This window comes from Zosterops lateralis (genome assembly GCF_965231275.1).
Source record: "Zosterops lateralis genome assembly, chromosome: 15".
NCBI lineage: Eukaryota > Metazoa > Chordata > Aves > Passeriformes > Zosteropidae > Zosterops > Zosterops lateralis.
The window spans coordinates 13,608,866-13,629,593 of NC_139775.1; the positions used below are offsets into that span (position 1 = coordinate 13,608,866).

At 46.8% G+C, this 20,728-nt stretch overlaps 2 protein-coding genes across 10 annotated transcripts in view; one reads left to right on the forward strand and one right to left on the reverse strand.

Moving 5' to 3' along the window:
• Positions 1 to 2,899: 2,899 nt before the first annotated feature.
• Positions 2,900 to 16,056, forward strand: MPG (N-methylpurine DNA glycosylase). 2 transcript variants are annotated; one of them, XM_083872769.1, is made up of 6 exons: positions 2,901 to 2,947; positions 3,243 to 3,347; positions 6,671 to 6,819; positions 7,411 to 7,636; positions 10,688 to 10,892; positions 15,526 to 16,056. In XM_083872769.1, exons 4-6 carry the CDS (start codon positions 7,415 to 7,417, stop codon positions 15,918 to 15,920), a joined length of 822 nt encoding a protein of 273 aa, XP_083728895.1. In that variant the 5' UTR covers positions 2,901 to 2,947; positions 3,243 to 3,347; positions 6,671 to 6,819; positions 7,411 to 7,414; the 3' UTR covers positions 15,921 to 16,056. The 2 variants fall into 2 exon arrangements, with proteins under 2 accessions (XP_083728896.1, XP_083728895.1); XM_083872770.1 differs by lacking the exon at positions 3,243 to 3,347 and having other exon boundaries at positions 2,900 to 2,947.
• A 1,641-nt stretch (positions 16,057 to 17,697) lies between these two features.
• Positions 17,698 to 20,728, reverse strand: part of NPRL3 (NPR3 like, GATOR1 complex subunit) — a 41,428-nt gene continuing 38,397 nt past the window's right edge. For 3 of the 8 annotated variants that reach the window (XM_083872587.1, XM_083872586.1, XM_083872589.1), the window contains exon 12: positions 17,703 to 18,453. In XM_083872587.1, the coding sequence (XP_083728713.1) occupies positions 18,288 to 18,453 (166 nt within the window). In that variant the 3' untranslated portion in view covers positions 17,703 to 18,287. Of the gene's footprint in view, positions 18,454 to 20,728 lie in introns of all 8 variants that reach the window. The other 5 variants (XM_083872585.1, XM_083872584.1, XM_083872591.1 and 2 more) reach the window with 3 other exon arrangements.

The window sequence follows — 20,728 nt, forward strand, 5'->3', positions numbered from 1 at the left end:
CATTGCTTGCAGTGCACTTGGAGGGATTCTTTGCATCCTGGGTGCAAAGCAGGTGGACCATGGATATCCCCAAATTTAAGATAATACACACACATCTGCTTACATAACAAATTGAATGGGCTTGGTTTACAGAACAGGACATTTGATTTGTGGCTCAGCTTTGGTGTGGGAGATACCAGAGTAGCTACAAGCACCTCTCCCTTCTATCAGCAGGTTTGTTCTGGTACTAATGGGAGTGCTGTCTGTACCTCAGACACTGGCTGGAAATAGCTCTGGATAAGACACACTGGCAGTTGTGGATAAGTAGGAAGCAGCAGCCAAGACTGGATGTCAGGAGAGGCCAGGAGGGGATGTCATAAAAGCCCTGTGCTGTTTGGAGTGCTTTCATCCACGGGAATTTTTCAAGAGTTGGCTCATGAAGTGTTGCAGCTGTCCCACGCTGCTGGCAGGAGCAGCGAGGCCACGTGAAGTGTCCAGGCGATGGCCGGTGGGGAATTCCGTGTCTCCTCCTAACGGGACAGAGGAGCCTTTCAGCAGACACTGTTCAAGCTTCACTTGGCACCTCACAAAGAGAAAACTTGAAAATCTGCCCCTACTGCTTTGTCCTGCTTCCATGCTGCCCTGCTGTCCTGGCTGTAAAAGGATGATAAGTCAGGGCTCTGCACAGCCTGGGAGCTGTAGGGAACCACTCTGCAAACAGTTTTTGCTCCAAGAAAAGCCTGGAGCGCTGTATGCAGCCATTGTGCCACAGACCCCAGGGTCTCCACCAGCCAGATTTTCTAACCGCAGATTCCAAGTCATTCCTCTCACATTAAAAAGTTTTTTTGCTTCACAGGGAGGGGAACTTTAATCTTCTCAAACAGTTCTGCTTTTACAGGAGGCTATTTTAGGCATTGATTCTGTAACAGTGAAGTTATTGGACAAATGAAGAACATGGCATATGATGTTGCTTGGAGCAATTTGCATTCCTCAGGTGCTAAAAGTTTTAAATACTTCCTTTGGGTATGAAATAGATCTGCTGCCAAAGAAGCCAGCATTCCTGAGAGTGCCTGTCCCACAGACTCCCACAGGGGAAAAGTCTGCAGGGCTGAACTAGTCTGACCCCAGGAAATCCTTCCCACAGCTCTCATTCTTGCTCAGTTTCTCCTTTAAGTTTCATAATTCACTGAAAGATCAGTTTGATGTTTGGTTATCTTCCTTTTCACGCACTTTCTTCATCTTCCTCTTTTATATTAATACCACATTAAAGCTGGGATGTGAACTATGCAAGTCAGGAAGTCCGAGATGCTCTTTCAAAGACACTCAGTCAACATGGTTAATCATTTTAAAATTATTGTTGTCTTTGGTAATACACAAACAGCTTGTTTCAGACTGGAGCTAAACACATCTGTGCAGCCAGGAGGTAACAGCCCTCCAGGAATTCCTCACTCTTGTGAGATTTGTTTTAATCTATTTGAACTAAAACATCATACAGAGATCTCCAGTATCAATACCTTAAAGATTTATTCATACTTCCTTCCCTTTTTTTTTTTTTTTTTTTTTTTTAACACCATTACAGTAGCAGTGTTATCATGCTTTACAATGATTTAAGGGCTTTTCAGTGCATTCTTGCAGTTGCTTTGAGTTCCAAAGTATATCAGCTGTTTTTTCATGGTCAAAAAGAATGAATATTGTGTAACAGACTCTGTGTTTGCTTGGGTATTTTTTTACACCTTCTTATTAAACTGGAAGAGTAACATTTGGAAATTCTGGGCTCCGTTCATGATTTACAGGAATGTCAGAGTTTTTCATCTGCCCTACTCACATTTGCTCAAATGAACTAGTCCCTATTTCTGCCTCCATAAGAACCTTTATCTACTCATACTCCTGGCTGCACCTCCAAAGCTGTCAAATGTCCCCTAAAATTACAGTCAGTAATTTATCCCTCTCCCTTCCAAATTCAAAACGGGGTAGACATTAAATGCCTATTTTCTGCATCGCTGGGCCCTAGCTGGTGCTATTCTGGTATGAGTATTTTATTACACAAATGGGAATAAATCCACTTGGATTCCTCAGACTTTCCCTCATACCCTTTGTGCAAACACTTGTTTATGAATCAATGTCCCCAGAATGTTGCGAGGAAAAAATCATATTTTGACCCCATTTTGTCCATATGCTCCATCTGGATAAAAGCTGAAGCCAAGATTATTTTTTTTTTCTGCAGGCCAGACACTTGTTATTCGGGGAACTGAGGGAGTAATTAATGTAGCTCTCTATAAAGCCAGCTTGTGACCATGCACATTCATCAAGAATGCGCGTTCATGACCTTTTTGGAATAGAATCACAAAACAATTTGGGGTTGGAAAGACCTGAAAGATCACTCAGTTCCAGCTCCTGAAATGGGCAGGGACAGCTCCCATTATCCCAGGCTGGCCTTGGACACTTCCAGGGATCCAGGGGCAGCCACAGCTGCTCTGGGCACCCTGTGCCAGGGGCTGCCCACCCTCACAGGGAACAATTCCTTCCCAATAATCCCATCTATCACTTTGAAGCCATTCCCCTTTGTCCAGTCTCTCCAAGCCCTTATCCAAAGTCTCTCTCCAGCTCTCTCGAAGCCCCTTAAGCCACTGGAAAGAGCTCTAAAGTCTTCGTACCTTCCCTAACCCAGGCTGAACACCCCTAACTCTCTCAGCCTTTGTATCGATAAATTAATAATCAACACGAAAGACCGAGGAGTGGGATGCTGAAAACCAGGGATAATTCGAACGCTGCTTTACAAAGGGTCTGTACTCCAGAAAAAACAACACCCACGACGAAAATAAGGATTTATAAAGCGGAGCCGCGTATGCAGCGACTCTCCCCTCTCACGGCCCGGCCGGGCCCCGCCCCTCACGGCGGCTGCGGGGTTTCCGCGGGGCCGCGGCAGGGGCTGCGCGCGCCCCGCCCGCGGCGGGAACGGGCCCGGCAGGTGCGTCAGGGGGAGCCCGGGAATGACCGGGAAAAACCGGGAATAAACGGGAATAACCGGGAACATCCGGGGCGGGCGGAGGAGGAGGAGGGAGCTCAGATTCCTTGTGCTCGGCCGTGGAGCCCGCAGCGCCCGAATGGGCCCGGCAGGCCTTGCCCAGCACTGCCGGGCCCACCTCCCGCTGCAATCCCGAATTCCGCTCCGAATCACCAGTGTCCTCAACCAAAACGGAGCGTAATGCTTCTCTGAAGGGTTTTGTTTTGTTTCTCGTTGTTGCTTTCTTTGTTCTTTGCAGAAGGATGAGTTAAGTTTCATCCCCAAAAAAAGCTCGGGATGCCCAGTAGGGAGTAAGAGCGAGGATTTGAATTGCAAGGAGATGAGATCCCCAGCACTTAGCAAGGTGAATAAAAGCGTCCCTTTTTTGGCATATTTTTGAGGTATTAGGATTGCACTGTCAGAATCTGTGGAGAAATTGACTCTGTGGTTATATTATCTTACGCCTTGCACTCCTTTTCAAGGTTGTTTTTTTTTTTTTTTCCTGCTTCTCACACTGTTGTCCAGAAAACTCTACATCATTAACTTATTTCTGGTTACTAATAGGATAGACTAGACAGGAAAGGCAAGGAGACATCATTCCTGCTGAGAACTCACTGAAGGATCTGCCTTAAAATGTCTGTTTAAGAGGTTATGGAACAAAAAGACAGGAATAACAGGCAGGGGTAAGTTGCCAAACTGGCAGACACAGGCAGGAATAAACTACCAAACCAGCTGCAGCCCCTAAGGGACAGTATTGCTAGTGATGGTTTCAGCAACAAATGTGGCACTAATTTTTAAACAGGATTCTAGGGGAAAACCAAGGACTGGCAGACCTGTAAGTTTGACCACCAAGGAGTGAATTAATAGAAAATGTAGCAAGGTAGGATTATTGGACAGCTGCATAAGTATCTAGGGGGAAAAAAAAAATCAATGTGGCTTAAAAGTGATGCCTTGAAAAAATGCTGGAATTTTCTGGAGGTCTAAATAAACATGTTGAGGTCTGGCTCACAGTCTGTACTCAGGTTTCAGGAAGGTTTTAAACAGGAGCCTTTTACCTGAGCAGCCCTGGGCATAATAATAAGGGAGTGCCCCTGTCATAAATACACAGTTTGTTGCAAAGATAGGAAAGAGGATGTGAGTAAATGGGCAAATCTCCTGGTGGCTGGAGGTCAACATGGTGCTGCAGGGAGGGAATGTAGATAACATGGAAAATCAGTGTTTCCAGCTGGCCTTGCCTTATTTAAGGTGGTAAAGAAGAGGGGCTGAGGGTGGTGAAGTGCAGGTCTAAATTGATTTATATGAGTGGGGAGCAGTGCAATATCCCCACACAAAATGGGTGAGTTTTTTGGGCAGTAATAACTAATTCTGTGAAGTTTTCTCCCTTGGTAAAGTCTCCCTTTGGCTGCTGTGACAGAGATTCAAGGAAAACTGGGTCAGAAGGTTCCAGTCCAGAGCAATGGAGGGTGTGTGGACGAGCACTGGATGTTTATTCTGTTCTTCCCCAGGCTCCTGTTCTTGTCCTGGGCTGGAGAGCAGGACACAGGGAGAGGTGTCCTTTGGTCTGAGCCAGCACTGACCTGGCCTGTGTTCCCACTTAAAATCTGCACAGCTGGGAATTGCTGTGAGGAATTGTCTCTCCAGAAGTGGCACTGGTTTTATGTACTCTTCTTCATTATTCTGTCAGAAGAATTGATGTACCTGAGGAAGGTTTTTGCAGGAGCTGGGAGCCAAAAGTACATGTAAATTCCTGGTGGGATTTTTTTCTTTTTTTTTTTTTTTTTGCCTTATTTTCCTGAAAACTCATTAAATACCTAAGGAAATGCCTGCAAATGCAGTCTTGTTAGAAGGATTAAAAAATCCTCTATAGACTTTGTTGTGCCTTGACTACAGGGTGCATCTGCTGCTGAGCTGGGTTTAACACAGATTTTCAGTGTCTCTCCAATTCTGGCCTGCAGGCTCCTGAATCACTTGCCTGAGATTAGCCCAGCAGCCCTGAACACTCCAGGCTCTTGTGCTGACTGATTCAGCTCTTGATCTTTTTCTGACTTCCATACCCTTTTTTTTTTTTTGTATGTGTTTCCCAGATGTGCATGACAACTTGTAGTTAATTTGGTTACAACGGGATTAGTAAAAAGTGATTAAACCCACAGCTCATTATTTGAGGCCCAGGAGTAGAATTTGTTTATTATACAAGCAAGAAAGGCTAGATAGAAATGAAGAGCTGCTGAATTTTTATATAGACTTACAGAAGAGGTTGAGCCTCTTGCTTCTCAAATACACAGGGCTTGGATCCATGGTGTGTTGCCTTTTACAGTGTGGTTTTTCTTGGGCAAGAAGAGGTTGGTATTTACAAGCAACATCCTTTCCAGAAAGTGTAGATAGGCTTTGAGGTGTATAGAACTTTGTGTTTCAGATTTTGCTATGAACAAGCAGGAGGACAGAGGGTAGAATGTGGGAGTTTTTTTTCTGGTGTTGCAGCCCCTCACTGTGCACTCCTGTTTCTGTCCATGACCCATTTCCCCTGGCTGAAGGCAGTTTCCTGCTGCTGTTTCCATTGAAGATGCTGAGATGTGTCAAGGATCAGCCCATAGCAATGGAGTTACAAGTGCCCTGAGGCTGCTGCTCTGACACGTCAGCCAGAGCACTTGCAGCCTTTGGGATTGATTTAATTGGAAGTGCAGGAGGTGCCAGGCAGCTCAGATCCTGTTCCTGATGTCACATTCCATAGGAGCACAAATTACCAAGTGAGTTAATGCTCCACTCGAGTCAGCCCCGTTTGCAGCGTGTCTTTGTGTGTGGCTGATGAGCTGGAAGTGCCAGTTAATACTGTCAGAGAGGTCTGGAGGGATTGTCTTCAGTGGGAAGTGCTGCCTTGACTGGGTGTTTCAGAGGGTCACTCTGAGATGGTGAAATGTTCCTCCTCTGGCCCTTCCTTCCTGCAGGACTCTCATTTGCCCAGGTCACCAGACAGTTTGTCTGAGGCTGGTGAGTTCTGACAAAATTTTTAAGGATTCCCACCAGCTAAAAGCTAAAGTTGAGAGCAAAGTACCTGGCGTGGAGCTGGTGGCTCTATGGCAAGTCTCTGACACCATGGAATTATTGCAATAATTAGGTGTTAAAAAAAAATAAATTAAAAATCAAACCATCCTACCTCTCTGCCAGTCATGCCAATGTGATTTGATTTTTTTTTTCTGCCTATTTTTATATGTTTGTGTCTGGATTCTTCTGAAGTGAAACATAACACTGTTGGGGAATTGGGCACTGGTGATTCAGATTGTAGCAATGCTGAGTTTGTTTGACTGGAGTGAAAAGAAACTGTTGCTGGTGGAAGGAACTTCATTGTGAGAATCATCAGACCAAGATAAAGATTGGTTTTGATGTTGTAAGTTTTTGTAGTAGTTTTTAAATTATGAAAAATGAGTGGCAATAGCTAATTATTTATGTATTTACAGCTTTCTGTGTATTCAGTTTAGGAAAAGTGCATTCCCCACTGAATAACAAAGAGCATCTCCAGCACTGCCCATCTGGGAGATGGGCTTTTATTGGACCAACAGAAATCTGCAAATTATTCTGGAGTTTGATCTAATGGTGCACTCTTGGTATCAAATCTCCATTGGATCTCCAGAATCTCTTGGCCTGTTTCAAAGCACTTTATCCAGTGAATAAATGCTTTTACTTGTTCAACAGGTATAAGAACTGCAGCACTGGAGAATAAACACCTGAGAGCTTTTTGGAGCTCACAAAGGAAAGTGGTGATGAGCCAGGAGAACAATTGCAGGTGATGTAGTTGCCTCAGGTCCACGCTGTTGGCTGGAACAGTAGGTTGAATCTTTCTGGTAAGTTGAATCATTTTGGGGAGATTCTAACACAAACACTTCTACAGCACAATAAACAAGTTTGTGACTGTGAATAGGGCATCTGTAGATTCCCTGTGGAGGTTTAGACTCTAATCCAGTTACATTACCTTTGAAAATGATTGATACACAACTTCTGTGGGCTTTCTGAGGCAGCACAATTTTTGAAGTGTTTGTTTTCTGTTTTTTTTCTGTCTGCTTCAAAGATTATGTTAGCTTTAGGTTAAAAAGTACTGGTTCATCTTTGCTTTCGCTTTCTGAATTTTCTAACCTAATAAAAAAACTTATTTTCAATACTTAGTGGAGCAGAGTTGCTTTTATCTGCAATCTTTAAAAGATGAAGACTCCAACTGCTGTTTTCTGTTTGCTCATCAGTAGAGCCCAATATTTGCCCAGCCTGGTGCAAACACAACTAAATCTGTCACCTGCTGCTGCAGTTTGCAAAGGTTGTCCATGTAGTCTCAGCTTTCAGGTTCATTGTTATAGAGAGACATGTAAAAACACAAGTTTGTGGAAATGAGTTGCTTTTAAATTAGCTTTATAATCCTAATTATGCTTATATCCATTTTCTAGAGCTATGCCAAGAAAAAGAAAGCTGTTGGCTCAATTAAGTGCTCTTCAAAACAGCACCAGCTTCCCTCAGATCAATGCCGTGGAGCAGCTGAACACAACACCTGGAGCAGATCCTTCTCCAAAAAGCAGCAAATATTTTGTGACAGAGAAAAAAAATTCTCCTCAGCTACAAGAAGATTTTTTCAACCAGCCCTGTGTTAGTCTGGCCAAGTCCTTTCTGGGACAGGTAAGACACGAGCACTGAGATTCCTGTACTGGAGCATGTGCTTGCTCATAACTTGGTGTAAAAGGATGGAATTATTTCTTTGCCATTTGACTCCCGGGCTTGGCTATTTTAGGAGTACAGCTCTCATTCCTTCTCTTGCTAAGTGCAGTGGAATTTAAAGACCAGTAGCTGAATCTATTCTAGATGAAGTCAGAGGAGTAATTTTTCAGGTTTAGCCTGTCACATTTTTAATTGAGGGTTTTTTTTTTTTTTTTTTTTTTTTTTTTTTTTTTTTTTTTTTTGTGGAGTTTTCCTCCCTTTTTTTCTATTTACTAAAATGTGCTTAGCTGCTTGTGGTTTGAAGGCTGTTTCAGGCCCATTATTTTCCTTTCAGCAATTGCTTTACTTGTTTTTGTTTCTTGCTTAGCCCAGTGGAAAGCAATGCTCTGCAGTCAGCAGCATCTTCTTTGCCTCCATTTTACTGTCTTGTGCTGAGGATTGCACAGTCACACAGTTAAGCTCTTCACTCCAAATATTGCTGCTCCTATCTTTTGTTTCTGAGTTTCCAGGTTCATGCAAGGACTTCTCCCTAAGCTCATTGCATAAACTTTGAGGAGTCTTTGGACCTTGCTGAAAGCCTTTGGGAATCAGAGTGGTGGAGATTGACTCTTCTGCTTAGTGACTCCTTCAGAAAACTCTCTGGCTGTTTCCAGGGGAGGGAGTTCCCTCAGTGTTTTCCCTGTAAAAAGCCCAGGACCTTCTAAACTCAACTGCAAAATGTGTGTTCAGTTTCACTGCTATGTTCTTATCTTCTCTGAGTCTTTTTTGTACCTTTATTCTGCAGGGTGACCAGTCTGGGTTCTCATGGCTTTTAGATAACTCCAGGAATTCGTTCCACAAAATGTTGGTTTTGGCCTGTTTTGCTACATCCAGCCTTTTTTTTTTTAATATTCTAAGGATATCTTGCTTACAAGTGACGCCTTTGCTCTGCTTTTTAGCCCTGCTGGGTTTCTTTCTGCTCTGCCTTCACCTCTTTGTGATACTCCACATGTGTTGCTATCTTTGCAGACATCCTGCTAGAGGTTTGTCTTTCAGGCCTTAACCTTTGGCTGCCTCCAGAGCTCTTCCCAACAAGTTCCCTCACTTGACGTAGTTTCCTCTTTTTGCTGGTAGGCAGGACTCAGATTATTTTTGGACTTTTCATGCCTGTGAAAAAGACACTGAACTTTATCCTTCACGGTCATGATACTAAGTTGTTTTTCAGGAATAAGTCTTTGGAAAAGACTTTGTGTTTTGCTCCAGATCTGAGAACTGGAGTATTTTTCTTATGAAGTTCCCAATTCCTCACTCTGCACAACCTTTGATGGTGTCTGAGAAAACACTGCACGTGTCCTGGTCTGTCTGAGGGTGCCTGAAGTCTCCCATTACTGATACATTTTTGTTGATTTAATGGCTCCATCACCCTCATGCATTCAGTCACTCCAGGCAGATGATTTTTGTGTTTTAGTTCTGTATTTTTCCTATTTAGACCTAGTATTACCAACCACACAATTTCTATCTTAATTTTACATTTTCTTTAAAGTATAACCCCCAGTCTCCCATGACTCAGACTGTTCTCTCATAAAGGTAATTCAGTGTTTCCTTCATTACCTTCATTCTATCAAATTTTTGGAGCATCTGGTATATTAATCTTGCTTATCTTCATGATACCTCAGTTCTTGGAAACAAAAAAGATACATGCAGTAAATGGCTCTCCAGGGGAAATTGCCATAACATCAAGATACATCCTCAATGAGACAAAGAACATTTATGAAACGGCTTATTTTGAGGTGTTGGGAATTATCACCATTTTTAAACTTTTTTATTCAACAGAATATTTGGTGTGTCTGAAGACAGGGAAATGCCTGGATGCTTTAAACCCATAACCTGACCATTGCATTTCATCATACTGAGGGAGAAATGTGGCCACATGGGTCTGGTTTTGGGGTGTTCCCAGGCACTTGCTGAACACCAGTGCTTTTTTTTTTCATAAAAAGTAATAAACAGATTATTTTCAACAATTTGACAAATGCTGTACAGAAGTTGTGGTATATTGGAGCTGCAGCTTTGGAAACCAACTCCTGGAGCATCTATTATAGATCAAATCAATATCTGCATTAGCAATCCAGCCCAGACATCTGTTAGGAATTAAGCTTTGTTTTCTGAAGGTCATTTTTGAATGGCTGCATAATTAAAGTGTTATAATTAAACTGATAGCTGGTGCCCAGACGAGACCCTGCTGCAGTATTTCATACACATTAAGCAAAGCACAAAGTTTAGAAATCAGGTCAAACCACAAATTCCTTTGTACAAAGTTTCGTGTTTGTTTTATTTTTAAAGAGAATCTTTTGACTGTCATGATTTGTTTCCCCTGCATCTGCTTTGTTTTATTTAAGGAGGTACCAGCAGCAAGAACACACTGTAATAACAAAGATCTGTTGTTGTCTGCCTGAAGCCAATTCCCAGCTCTCCCACACTGCCCTTCTCTGTGGTGCAGAAAATACTGAAATAGCATTGATGCTCTCTCTAGAGCTGATTATCTCTGTGATTTGGGACTGGGACTTGTTTGAAACATCTCTAGGGAGAGAAACTGTCTAATCATAGCAGTTATTTAATTGTGCCACTGTCATATTTCTTCTGATCTAAAGATTATACATTCATGATGCTTCAAGGTTGATATCAGCAATGATTTTTTTGCCTTAAACCTGATGGATTGGAGTGGAGAATACGAAAAATAACCACAAAAGTAACTCCATGGGCTTTATGAAGGATCATAAATTGATTATTTTTAATACTGCTTCATCGAGACACTGCAGGCATTTTGTGGGGTGAGTGACAGGTGAGAACTCCTTGTGCTGGGCTGTGGCCTGAGCAGTGGAAGCTGAAAAAGTTCATGTTAGCTTTCAGACCTCTAACTGGAGAGGATTTAGTACCATCAGGTCCTTTCTTTCCAACTTCTCTGTTCCCACAGCTCTTGCTGTGGTTATTTTGTACCGAGGGCTGGTAACTGATGCACTCTGACCTCTCTTTCAGATTTTAGTTCGCAAACTTCCTGATGGCAGAGAGCTCTGGGGCAGGATTGTTGAAACAGAAGCTTATCTGGGTGGGGAAGATGAAGCTTCCCACTCGAGAGGTGGGAAGCAAACACAGAGAAACGCAGCCATGTTCATGAAACCAGGAACTCTGTACGTGTATCAGATCTACGGGATCTATTTCTGCATGAATGTTTCCAGCCAAGGTAAGCTGAGGCTGAAAGAGATGGAATGCCAGCAGGATGGGGCTGACATTTCAAGCTGCAGTGGTGCTGCCCACAGCTCTCTGTGGGCTCTCTGATGTCAGTGACTTTCTGTCTCATCCCTTGGGACCTGGGCTTTGCCACTGTGACCACGGTGTTCTTGTGGACAGGCAGCACAGCAGGCAGGGCCCATCTCCAGCTTCCCAGTTTGTCCCAGTTTGTCCCAGTTGGAAGCTGTTCAGGCACACAAAGATTGAGAAATGAGGGAGAACCTGGACAGGATGGAGCTTTCGGTTTTGATGCCTCAGTCGTGTGAGGCAGTGAACCTTGTTCCTCAAAAGTGGTGATTTAGAGAAGAATTGTGAGACATTAATGACAGCCTAAATCTTGGTGTCTGTTGCCATGGCAGGAAACTCCTCTGTCTCCTGCCTTTATCTTCAGAGGCTGAATGAAATTTTGGGGAAAACAAAAAGTCTGAGATGTCCTAAGCTTAAACAAGGAGTCAGAAGGAGCATTTTAGGTGTCTAGCTGTATCTAAAAGCCAAAAAACCCACCCAAATCAAAATACCCAGATTGTTACAGAATCTTCAATCTTCTTTTTTTATTCTCAAGAAAAAAAAAATCAAGCTCTAATTAAATTATTCTGGAATTTACTGAAACTGTCCTTCCATATTTCAAGACTTTTAACAAGCATTACTAAAAACTTCCCTTTTCTCGTTTCCTGTAAGAATGACAGTATTTGCCTTGCAATGAAGCTGTTGTTTAATTAAACACCTTGAAATGGCAGCAAGTGTTTCCCAGGTAACTACTCACTGTTAGAAAAAAATCTCAAAGACCCAATTTACTTTCTTTTTTCACTATTTCAACGATAAAGGTTAAAAAGCTTGTGTATTCTTAAGTAGAAAGCAGATGTAACTGTGACCATTAATGCTCAGGTTTTGACCCTTGGACAGAAGCCCAGCAGAAAAACAGTGCCAGGTTATGGTGTGGGGGAAGAGCCTGACTTCCAAATGGGGGTCTGGAGTCTGGGGGAGGAACACATGTGAACTTCATTACATTGCCTCTGCCAAGTCTCTTCAGATAATGAAAGCACATGGTTCATTTGTCAGGATGGGATTTGAAATATTAAGAATAATACTTTTTGTGAAAAAGAAAAAAAGTTTAGCCTTTGAATTCTAGAAAGATTTCTTTGAAATTTTTTCTTTATATACCTGTGTTTAGTTTTGTAGCAAAGCAGTTAAAGGGCTCCCTGTGGTGATGGAATTCATTGGATTTTTTTGTTACAAACTCCCTCCCCACATGAGTGACACCAGGCAGAGCTGTCACTGCCAGCTTTGTCAGAGCAGTCAATACCATGGCTGTGCGCACTGTGCATCACTGATGCAGCTACAAAACAGGAGCTGCTCCTTCTGTGTATTTGCCCACATGCAGGAGGGTTAAAAGAAAAAATCTGGGGAGGAATCACACCCAGGATGGTTTTTGTCCAGTTAGAGGGAGAAGTTGTTTGATTGTGCTGTTGTTGCTTGGTCCTTTTTCATAGCACAGACCACACTGAAGGCAAGCAGCTCCAAGGGACAAGTGTCTCCTCTGAAGCAGTGAAGCTCTGACTCTTTAGGGATCACTTGTTTTGATACACAACCTCACAGCCTCTGACTGCAGGTGGAATAAACCTTCTCTGTTTATTGGTTTATACTGAGGTTCAGGCTCCAGTATCACTTAAGGATGGGAAGAGTGTGTCACCCACAGCCCTGTGTTCATAAAACCATCATGAGATGAGGGAGGGCTCCAGTATTCTTTGTCAGTGAGGAAGGGGAAATCTTTGTGCACATCACTGAGATAAAGCTGGAGAATTTTACTGTGAGAGGTCTTGCCATCACTGAGTGAAATACTGCAACTGCCTGAAGCCATGGCATCTCTACATTTGGAGAAATCATGGATGGTAGAGAAGAAGAGCTTATAGAAAAAGTATAGCAAAGTCTTTCAGTGTGCATGAATCCTAAAGTACATCCTGAGCAGTAATCTCAGTACTAAGAGCTTTCCCTAGAGTTAAGAGAGATGTGGGGCTTCCCTCACCTTAGGAAGAGGATAAATGCCAGTCATGCTTCTCTCTGACTTAGCTGTGATCTGTCTCTCTGGGGTTTGCCAAGGTCTGTATTTTGCTGCCAGATCTGAAAGAACAGCCTGTAAAATTGAGAGCCCAGTGATGCTCAGCCCAGGGTCACACTGCAGGGACTTCTCCCTAACTTTCAGCTCCTCAACTAGGATTTTGAAGGAAGTACTGGGGAGCACCAAGTCAGGTGGGGGAATGGAGGAAAAAATTCTCTTCTCTCCAGTGGCCAAGAGCTGTTTCCAAGCCTAGGAGCTGGAGCTGTTTCTGGGGAGGAGCAGGAAGCTGCACCTTGGGGGCCGTGTTATGATTCCTGACTGCTTAGGGAGAGAATTGGCCCCTGCAGTGTTGTTAGATCCCAGCTTTTAGCCCTGAATGCTGCTCATTATATGCAGTGACTCTTAGCAGGGGAGATAAATACTCAGCATCCCCAGCTGGCCCTGCTGCTGCTGTGTGTGCACATTGGGCAGATGCTGAACCCAGGTGACCCTTGAGAGTGAACTGCTGCAAGCCAGGAGAGGGAGGAAGCCAGGCTGAAGCACTCTGGAGTTGAGTCAAAAGGATTGAGCTACTCTTTGAGAATTAAAAGTAAATTTCTAATGTGGAAGTTTGCTCAGGAGGACCCAGAGGTGTGAGGGGAAGAAGCAGTAGCTCATCATGGCAGCCCTGCACTCTTGTCCTGCCTGCTGTCTCCACCTCTTCCCAAGGCTATTTTCTGGGCAGAGTGGGGTGTGTGTTGCACACAGCTAGAAAAGAACCTGGAAACTTCCATCTGGAAATGCAGAAAGAGCAGCCAGAGATAGAAATTCCCAGTACCCCCTGGCTGGGCTCTGTGCTGCTCTGGGAGCACCTGCAGTTTTCCAAGTGCTCATCTCTCTTCATGTGAACTCCCAAGGAACTCAGTTCAATTCAAGCGTGACCACAGTTTCCACTTTCATTTGAGATGGATGAAAGCAAGAAGTGTAATTAGTGATTGCCCAGAATCCCACAGTTGTTCCTGGCAGGGAGGCAGCAGCACGATGGAGAAGGATGTTTCTTTGTGCATCGATAAAAAGCAGAATTAGGACATGGAACATGTTCTTAAAAATCTAAAATGACCTTTGAGCTCTAAATCACTGTTAGGCCAGGGAAGTGGCTTTTGGCTGCCAGATTAGCATCAATCCCCCTCCTTGGAGAAGGGAGTGCCTGGGAACAGATTGCTGACAGCTGTTGGAATTCAGGCTGTTGACTTCACTGAGCTGCAGTGGGGGCAGCAGGGGCTCTGAGATGGATCAGGGCAGCAGGCACACCTCAGAGCCAGGAACCAGGACCTCACTGGCAGCCCAGAGGGGTAATTGAGTGTGGGATTTGTACAAAAAGCGAGAGGGACTCTATTTTGGGAAATCACAGGTCCTTAGGGATCTGCCAGTGCCTACAAAAAAAGCCTTTGCCAGGCATGAGTGTGGCTCCAGATGTTTGAGGCTGGAGAGGGAGAGGGACTCTTGGGGAGCAGCACAGCACAGATGCTGGCAGGAGGAAAGCTGTGGGTGGCCAGCCCAAGGGGACCTGTGTGGGGCTGCACTCAGGCCCTGTGCCAGTGCTCTCCTCACCCACTCAGGGGCAGGAGAAGACCTCCCTGCTGGACACTGGAAAATACCAGGGAAGTGTTTCCTTGTCAGACAGGGAATGTCTGCTCTGAGCTGTGTCTTTGCTTTACTGTCACCTGCCTGCAGCAGCTGGGAGGGCAGGACACCTAAGGCTTCTGAGGGTGGAAAAATCACATTTGAGAAAAGAATTTGTCAGTTTTTTTCACAGAAGGATCCTCTCTGCTAAGTGTGCATCCCACAGCCAGACTGTGCAGCCCTGTCCTGCCCCAGGTCCCTGCCTTGGGAGAGCTTCCCTGGCACAGTGTCCAAATCACATTGTGTTGGAGCTGTGCAGTGACCCAAGGCCAGTTACAGCTCCAGAGGGAGTTTGCATTGGTACCAGCCCAGGCTGCCTCAGCAGTGTCTGTTCCCAGTGCCTGCAGCTCCTTCCCAGGTTTCTCTCTGTCCAGCCTCACTCTGCAAGCTGCCTCTTTCTGCTGGCAGCATCCACACTCATTCCTCCTGGCCTTTGTTAGCTGGAGTTCTTGTAATCAGAGTTTATTAGAAATCCACTGGGTTTGGGAGCAGCTTTGGATACCTCTGCCAAAACTGAACCAGATGTATTATTTATTCCTGAACATTGTGCTGACATAAGAAAAAGCTCTTGCCCTCTGGCAGGCCTTGGAGCAGCAGCCAGACTTAGCAACATCAGGTGGAGCTGAGAAGAGCAAGTCAGCACTGCAGAATGAAGGGCACAGAGCTACAGGACAATGGAGATTTGGAGGAGGGAAAGGAGTGCCTGTGGAGCCAAGGACAGGCCCCATGGCTGAGTGCACCAGGCCATTCCCTCCTCCATCAGGCTGATCCACAGGCTCAGAGCTGAAGTGCTGCTGGCAGCGGGCTGGAAGGTGAGGCATTCCCAAGAGACAAGGCCATGCTAACACCCAGCTCTTGTTGTGCACAGGAGAAGGGGCTGCGGTGCTGCTGCGTTCCTTGGAACCCCTGCAGGGCCTGGACGCCATGAGGGAGCTGCGCAGGGCCTCCAGGAAAGCCCCCAGCAGGCTGCTCAAGGACTGGCAGCTCTGCAATGGGCCCTCCAAGCTGTGCCAGGCTTTTGGCATCGACAAGGCTTTTGACCAAAGGGACCTGACTCAGGATGATTCCATCTGGATGGTGCCTGGGCAGGACCTGCCAGGGGAGCAGGACGTGGTGACCACCACCAGGATTGGCATTGGCAACACAGGAGAGTGGGCACACAAACCACTCAGGTTTTATTTACGAGGAAACAGATTTGTGAGTGTTGTAGACAAGAAGATGGAGAGAGAGATGGCAGCAAGGGGACACTCCCCTGGCAGCTGACAAGTCTTGCAAGTGTTCCAGGGACCAGGACTTGAGCTGTGCTCTGTACAATGGCCTCGAGCTGCACCATGGCAGATGGAGGGGCTTGGGAAGGTTTTTATAATAAATGTACTTTGTCAAAATGAATGAGGCAAAGTGGAGCTTTATTTGCAGAAGATTGGCATGGACCTCCCAGCCACTTTTGGACACTTGGGACACTGAAGGCCACTTTCTCCCTTGACAACAGATCCAGGCTTAATTAGGGCAGGTGGGAGGAGAAGGGTCACAGCTCTGGGCTGCTCCCATCACTTCAGCCCCCAGCAGAGGCCAGTGCTTGGTTGCTGCAGGGAGATTGTCAAAAAATTGGGTGGCAGCAGAGCAGCCTGAAAGGATGGGAGCTGGGAGAGAAGGATGTAGAGGGAGGATCTTACTGTTGTCTGCAACTACCTCAGGGGAGGGGACAGAGAAGACAGAGCCAGGCTGCTGTCAGACAGGATGAGAGGCAATGAGCCACCAGCTGGAAAACAGGAAGTTCTCATTAGCCCTATGGAAAAAATTTTCCCCATGAGGGTGGTCAAACACTGAACAGGGCCCCAGAGAAGCTGTGGGCCATTCACACCTCCACAGGACAGGGTTCTGAGGGACCTGAGCTAACACCTTTCCTTTGAGCAGAGACCCCTTCCAACCTCTACCTACCTCTAATCTCCAGCTTGGAGAACAAGAATGGGTTTTGCTAATTTTCCCAGCTGCTTTTGAAACCAATGTGAACCCCCACACAGAGACAGCGCTGGTGCAGCAGCCTGACCTGAGGTACAGAAAGGAAAAACCTCCAGGATTCAGGGCAGGACTGCAGCCACACTGGGTGGGTGACAGGGACAGACCCCTTACCTTAAGATTCACATACAATTAGAAAGGTCAAGTTTTTAAATACTCTTGTCCCCATCCCATAAAAGAATTTGGTTTAGCCCCTTCTGGGCAGCCTTTATTCTGATTGCAGTAGCTCACCTTGATGCTCAGGTGCTGGGGCTGGTTGAGACAGGGCCTACAGTGATGTTGATCTGATTTTTAGGTCAGATATGGGTTTTTGCTCTTCTCTACCATCCCTATTGCAGCTGCAGGACCAGACTCGCTGTCGTGGAGCAGCTCCCCCAGTGGCTGCTGGAAGGTAAGAGCTGAAGCTCCCAGTTTCCCCCGGTTTGTGAGGGCAGGTGAAGCTGCTCCTGGAAAGCCTGCAGCTCTGGGAAAAGCTCCAGCTGCCGTGTGTGGTGTAAGGGAAGGTTTTCAGAGGCCATCTGACAAACCCCGGGCAGCCACACCACCATAGAGACAGAGTTCCCCCTCCCTTCCCCTGCGTGTGCAGCACAGCAGTGAGAGCTGTGGGGACAGTGGCCTCACAAAGGCAGGGCTGAGCTGGCACAAGCTCCTGCTGTCCCCAGGCCCTGGCATGTCCCAGGGCTGTCACCTCGTGTCCTGGCCCTGGCATAGCTGGAGGAGCAGTCCCAAACCAGAGCAGGAATCATAGCCCTGTACCTCATTTTCCTGCTGGATAGCTTTAACGCAGGCCAGGATTCCCTGCAGCCACAGCCATGGTTGTGGGAGGGGGACTGGAGGGACAAAACAAGCCCTGGGGACAAGCCCCACTGCCCTCAGCACCAGCCTCTGGGCAGAACATGTCCCTGAACTTGCAGCTTGTTCAGCACCTTTCAGTCCTGCTCAACAGCCAAGCTCCCACCCCCAGGCACAAAGTGGGCAACATGGAAACCCAGGAACACAGACACTGCTTGGTGACAACCCTGCTCCAACAGACTTTTGGGAATAAGGATACTGAGGTGAGGAAAGAATGAGCTGTGACACAGTGACTGAGTCATTCATTCATGATTTCATGTTTACTTGTGATACTTTGCCTTCCCACCTCTGTCCTCGCTGCTGGGAGATCAAACAGAATTCCTGGGTGCCCAGGGTCACTTCCCTAGGAGCCAGGCCAGCTCTCCTGTGCCCTGGAGCAAGGCCATGCATGCTGTGCCATGGGGACACTCTCATGGCTCAGTGTCCCAGCAGTCACGCTGGAGAGCACAGCAAACACTCCCAGGACACCCAAAGGTGATGTTGTGCCAGCAGTGCCACAGCAGAACCCTCCTGTCCCACTCTGACCATCCCTGTGGGCCAGCAGGGCTGTAAAGGTGGCAGGGCAGGAATCCAGGCTGAGCAAGCACGTGCTGTCCTGCAGCAGGCCCTGGAGCCTCGGGGAGGAGCTGGGACATCGAGGCACACACAGGAACAGCCACGTGGCAAGGAGGAACTCAAACCACCTCCTTCAGTTTTTTAGGCATCCTTTAAACTCTCAGCACGGAGAGCACGGCAGGCTCCTCCTCCTGTGTGGCAGCAGAGTCACTTGAGGAGCGACTGGAAGACAGAGATGACGGGGTCCTCGTGGCTGGTGACCACCAGCACGCTGCGGAACTTGTCGAACAGCATCAGCAGCTGGGAGCGCCGCATATTCTCGTTGTACATGATCTCCTCCAAGTGGTGCCGGCCTCGGAAGTAGTGCAGCAGCCTGCAGGCAGCAGAGGGAGGGAGCACATAGGGCAAAGGCAGATCAAACTCATCCTGCCACCACCTCCCACCAAGGTCTCCTCTCTCCCATGGGATGCAAATCAGAAGGTTGTTTGGGTTATGTGCCTCATTTGCATGAAAAGGGAATTAAATTGTGCGTAGCACAGAAATCCCCTGGAAAAGGATGGGACTTGCCTGCTGTGGGGCTTTGCCAACGTCCTCCTTGGATCAAGAGGTTTCCCAGTCGGGGGCATTTCCCAAGATTGTCAATTTTCAGCTCAGTTATAATTTCAGAAAGTAAACAAACACAAGTGCCAACGAGCCTTGAGAAGTCAGGACACGGCAGCTTTATTCTGTGCTCTCTTAGCTAAGCCTACAACTGCCCTTTGCCACAGCTCTGCTTCAGGGGCCTGGGTACCTGCACTGCCTTTTATAATTAAGAGCAATTTTCCCTCGCAGCAGCCCAAGGGGCTTTGTAACTACAGGTCCTGCACTCAGTGTTTGGGCAGCTTGGGTTGGGTGGAGCAGTTACAACAGGGAGATGGAAATTTTGGTGGTAGGCACCACAGAGAAGCTGTGGGAGTTACAAATCTCATGAAGCCCAAACTCAAACCATGCTGGCTTCTTAAATTCCCTATTCTCTTTAAACAAAGCACAGATACCCCTTTGCTGGCCACCAACTTGCTACAGCCATTAGAAAACCTTGGCCCTGCACAGTCAGTCACTGCAGGGTCCACAACAAACAGCAGAAGTCCCCAGTGGCTGAGGGCCCCTCCTCAGAGTTCCCTGAGCCATAACACCAAACCAGCCCCCCACATGAGGCCTGGGTTTGCTGCTCTTGTCTGGACACCCTCCCAAGTGTCACAGCCAGGCTGCACGTGGAACTCAAACAGTCCCCACCCCAAGAAGGCCCAGAGGCCAGAGTCCCTTCCCAGCTCCACAGCCAGCTGTGCCTCCACATGTGTTCCACATCACACTCTGTGCTCCAGCAGCCTTTGCTCATGTTCCATTACCCATCTGCAGCTTCATGCCAACTGGCTGTAAAAATGAGTGGAGATGACACGATCTGTTTTCCAATCCATTCATACAGCTCCCATGCAGGAACAGCCCTCAAATTATTCCCAACATCCACTGGAGCACTCCAGCCTGTTCTGGAGGATGGAGTGGCTCCTGCTTTCCCTGCAGGACCAACACCTGCCTGGCTGCCTCCTGCTGCTCAGGCTGGGCCCTCCTGTCACCCCCTGCCCTCACAGGTGACTGGAAAGGTGTCACTGTACAAGTGTCCCTTCATCACCTGCCCCACTGCAGAGTTCTCACCTCTAGCCCAGTGCTACTTGTGTTTCTCTGCTTCCCAACTTGCCACATCCCTCCTCTCCCCCACGAGCTCTGTGGGCTCAGAGCAGGATCCTCACTGGCAGCCTGAGGCTGGGCAGCCCCAGCTTGCTGCCAACTCCCTCCTGCTGTTCTCTCCTCTGCCAGTTCTCAACTGGCACCAGTGTGGAGAACGTAATTGCTGCCTCTCTGTACCTGCAGCACAAACAATGGAGAGCAGCTCCAGCCTTTCCCATATCTGGGCTGTGCATCTGCCTTGTGCACTGTCTCCCACTGGGTTTTGACAGGAGGCTCCTTGGCCTCCCCTGCGCCAGTGGCAGCTGTGTGCACTGAGAAGTGGCCACTCACTGGGACAGTGTCAAAGCCAGACTGTTCACACAGCTATGAACAGAAATATTTGTATTTCACAACTCAGATCACAGTTCACAAAGTGATTTTGGGGACTCCCTCCCCTGTGCCAGGCTCTTGTGCCCCTGGGCTCATACCCTGGCTCAGCTCTCTTCCATGCAAATGGTACAACCTGGCTTTCCACAGCAGCACAGACTGAGCACTTTGCCAATAAATAAATCCATCTTATGTTCAGAAAGAGTCTGGATTTGTAACTGGTCAAGACTAAATACTTTCCACTCCAGTAAAAGCTAGAGAGGATATTAAAGAATATCACAAAAAAGCCAGCTGGAAGACACCCCAAACTCTAGCTAAGCATCCTGCTCCAGCAGGACTATTGCTAATGCTGTGGAGCTTTTTCAAACCCTTCAGAGATGGAGATCCCTCCACATGCTTGGGGAATCTTTCCTGGGCTGCACCACCCTCCCAGGGAGGAGCTTTTCCCAAAAGTTCAACTGGAATCTACAAGGCTGTTCTTTGGGCTCACAGCTCCAGAGAAGGTGGGCACTGCCTTCGCCTTTTTGGGCAATGAACATTTATGGGACACAATCAGCATG

What these genes read in the sequence shown, in the direction of transcription:
- MPG (XM_083872770.1), top strand. Translation starts at nt 7,415, where the DNA reads ATGCCAAGAAAAAGAAAGCTGTTGGCTCAATTAAGTGCTCTTCAAAAC. An exon ending in CCAAGTCCTTTCTGGGACAG is followed by an intron (nt 7,637 to 10,687) that starts GTAAGACACGAG and finishes CCTCTCTTTCAG; the next exon opens with ATTTTAGTTCGCAAACTTCC. An exon ending in CATGAATGTTTCCAGCCAAG is followed by an intron (nt 10,893 to 15,525) that starts GTAAGCTGAGGC and finishes TGTTGTGCACAG; the next exon opens with GAGAAGGGGCTGCGGTGCTG.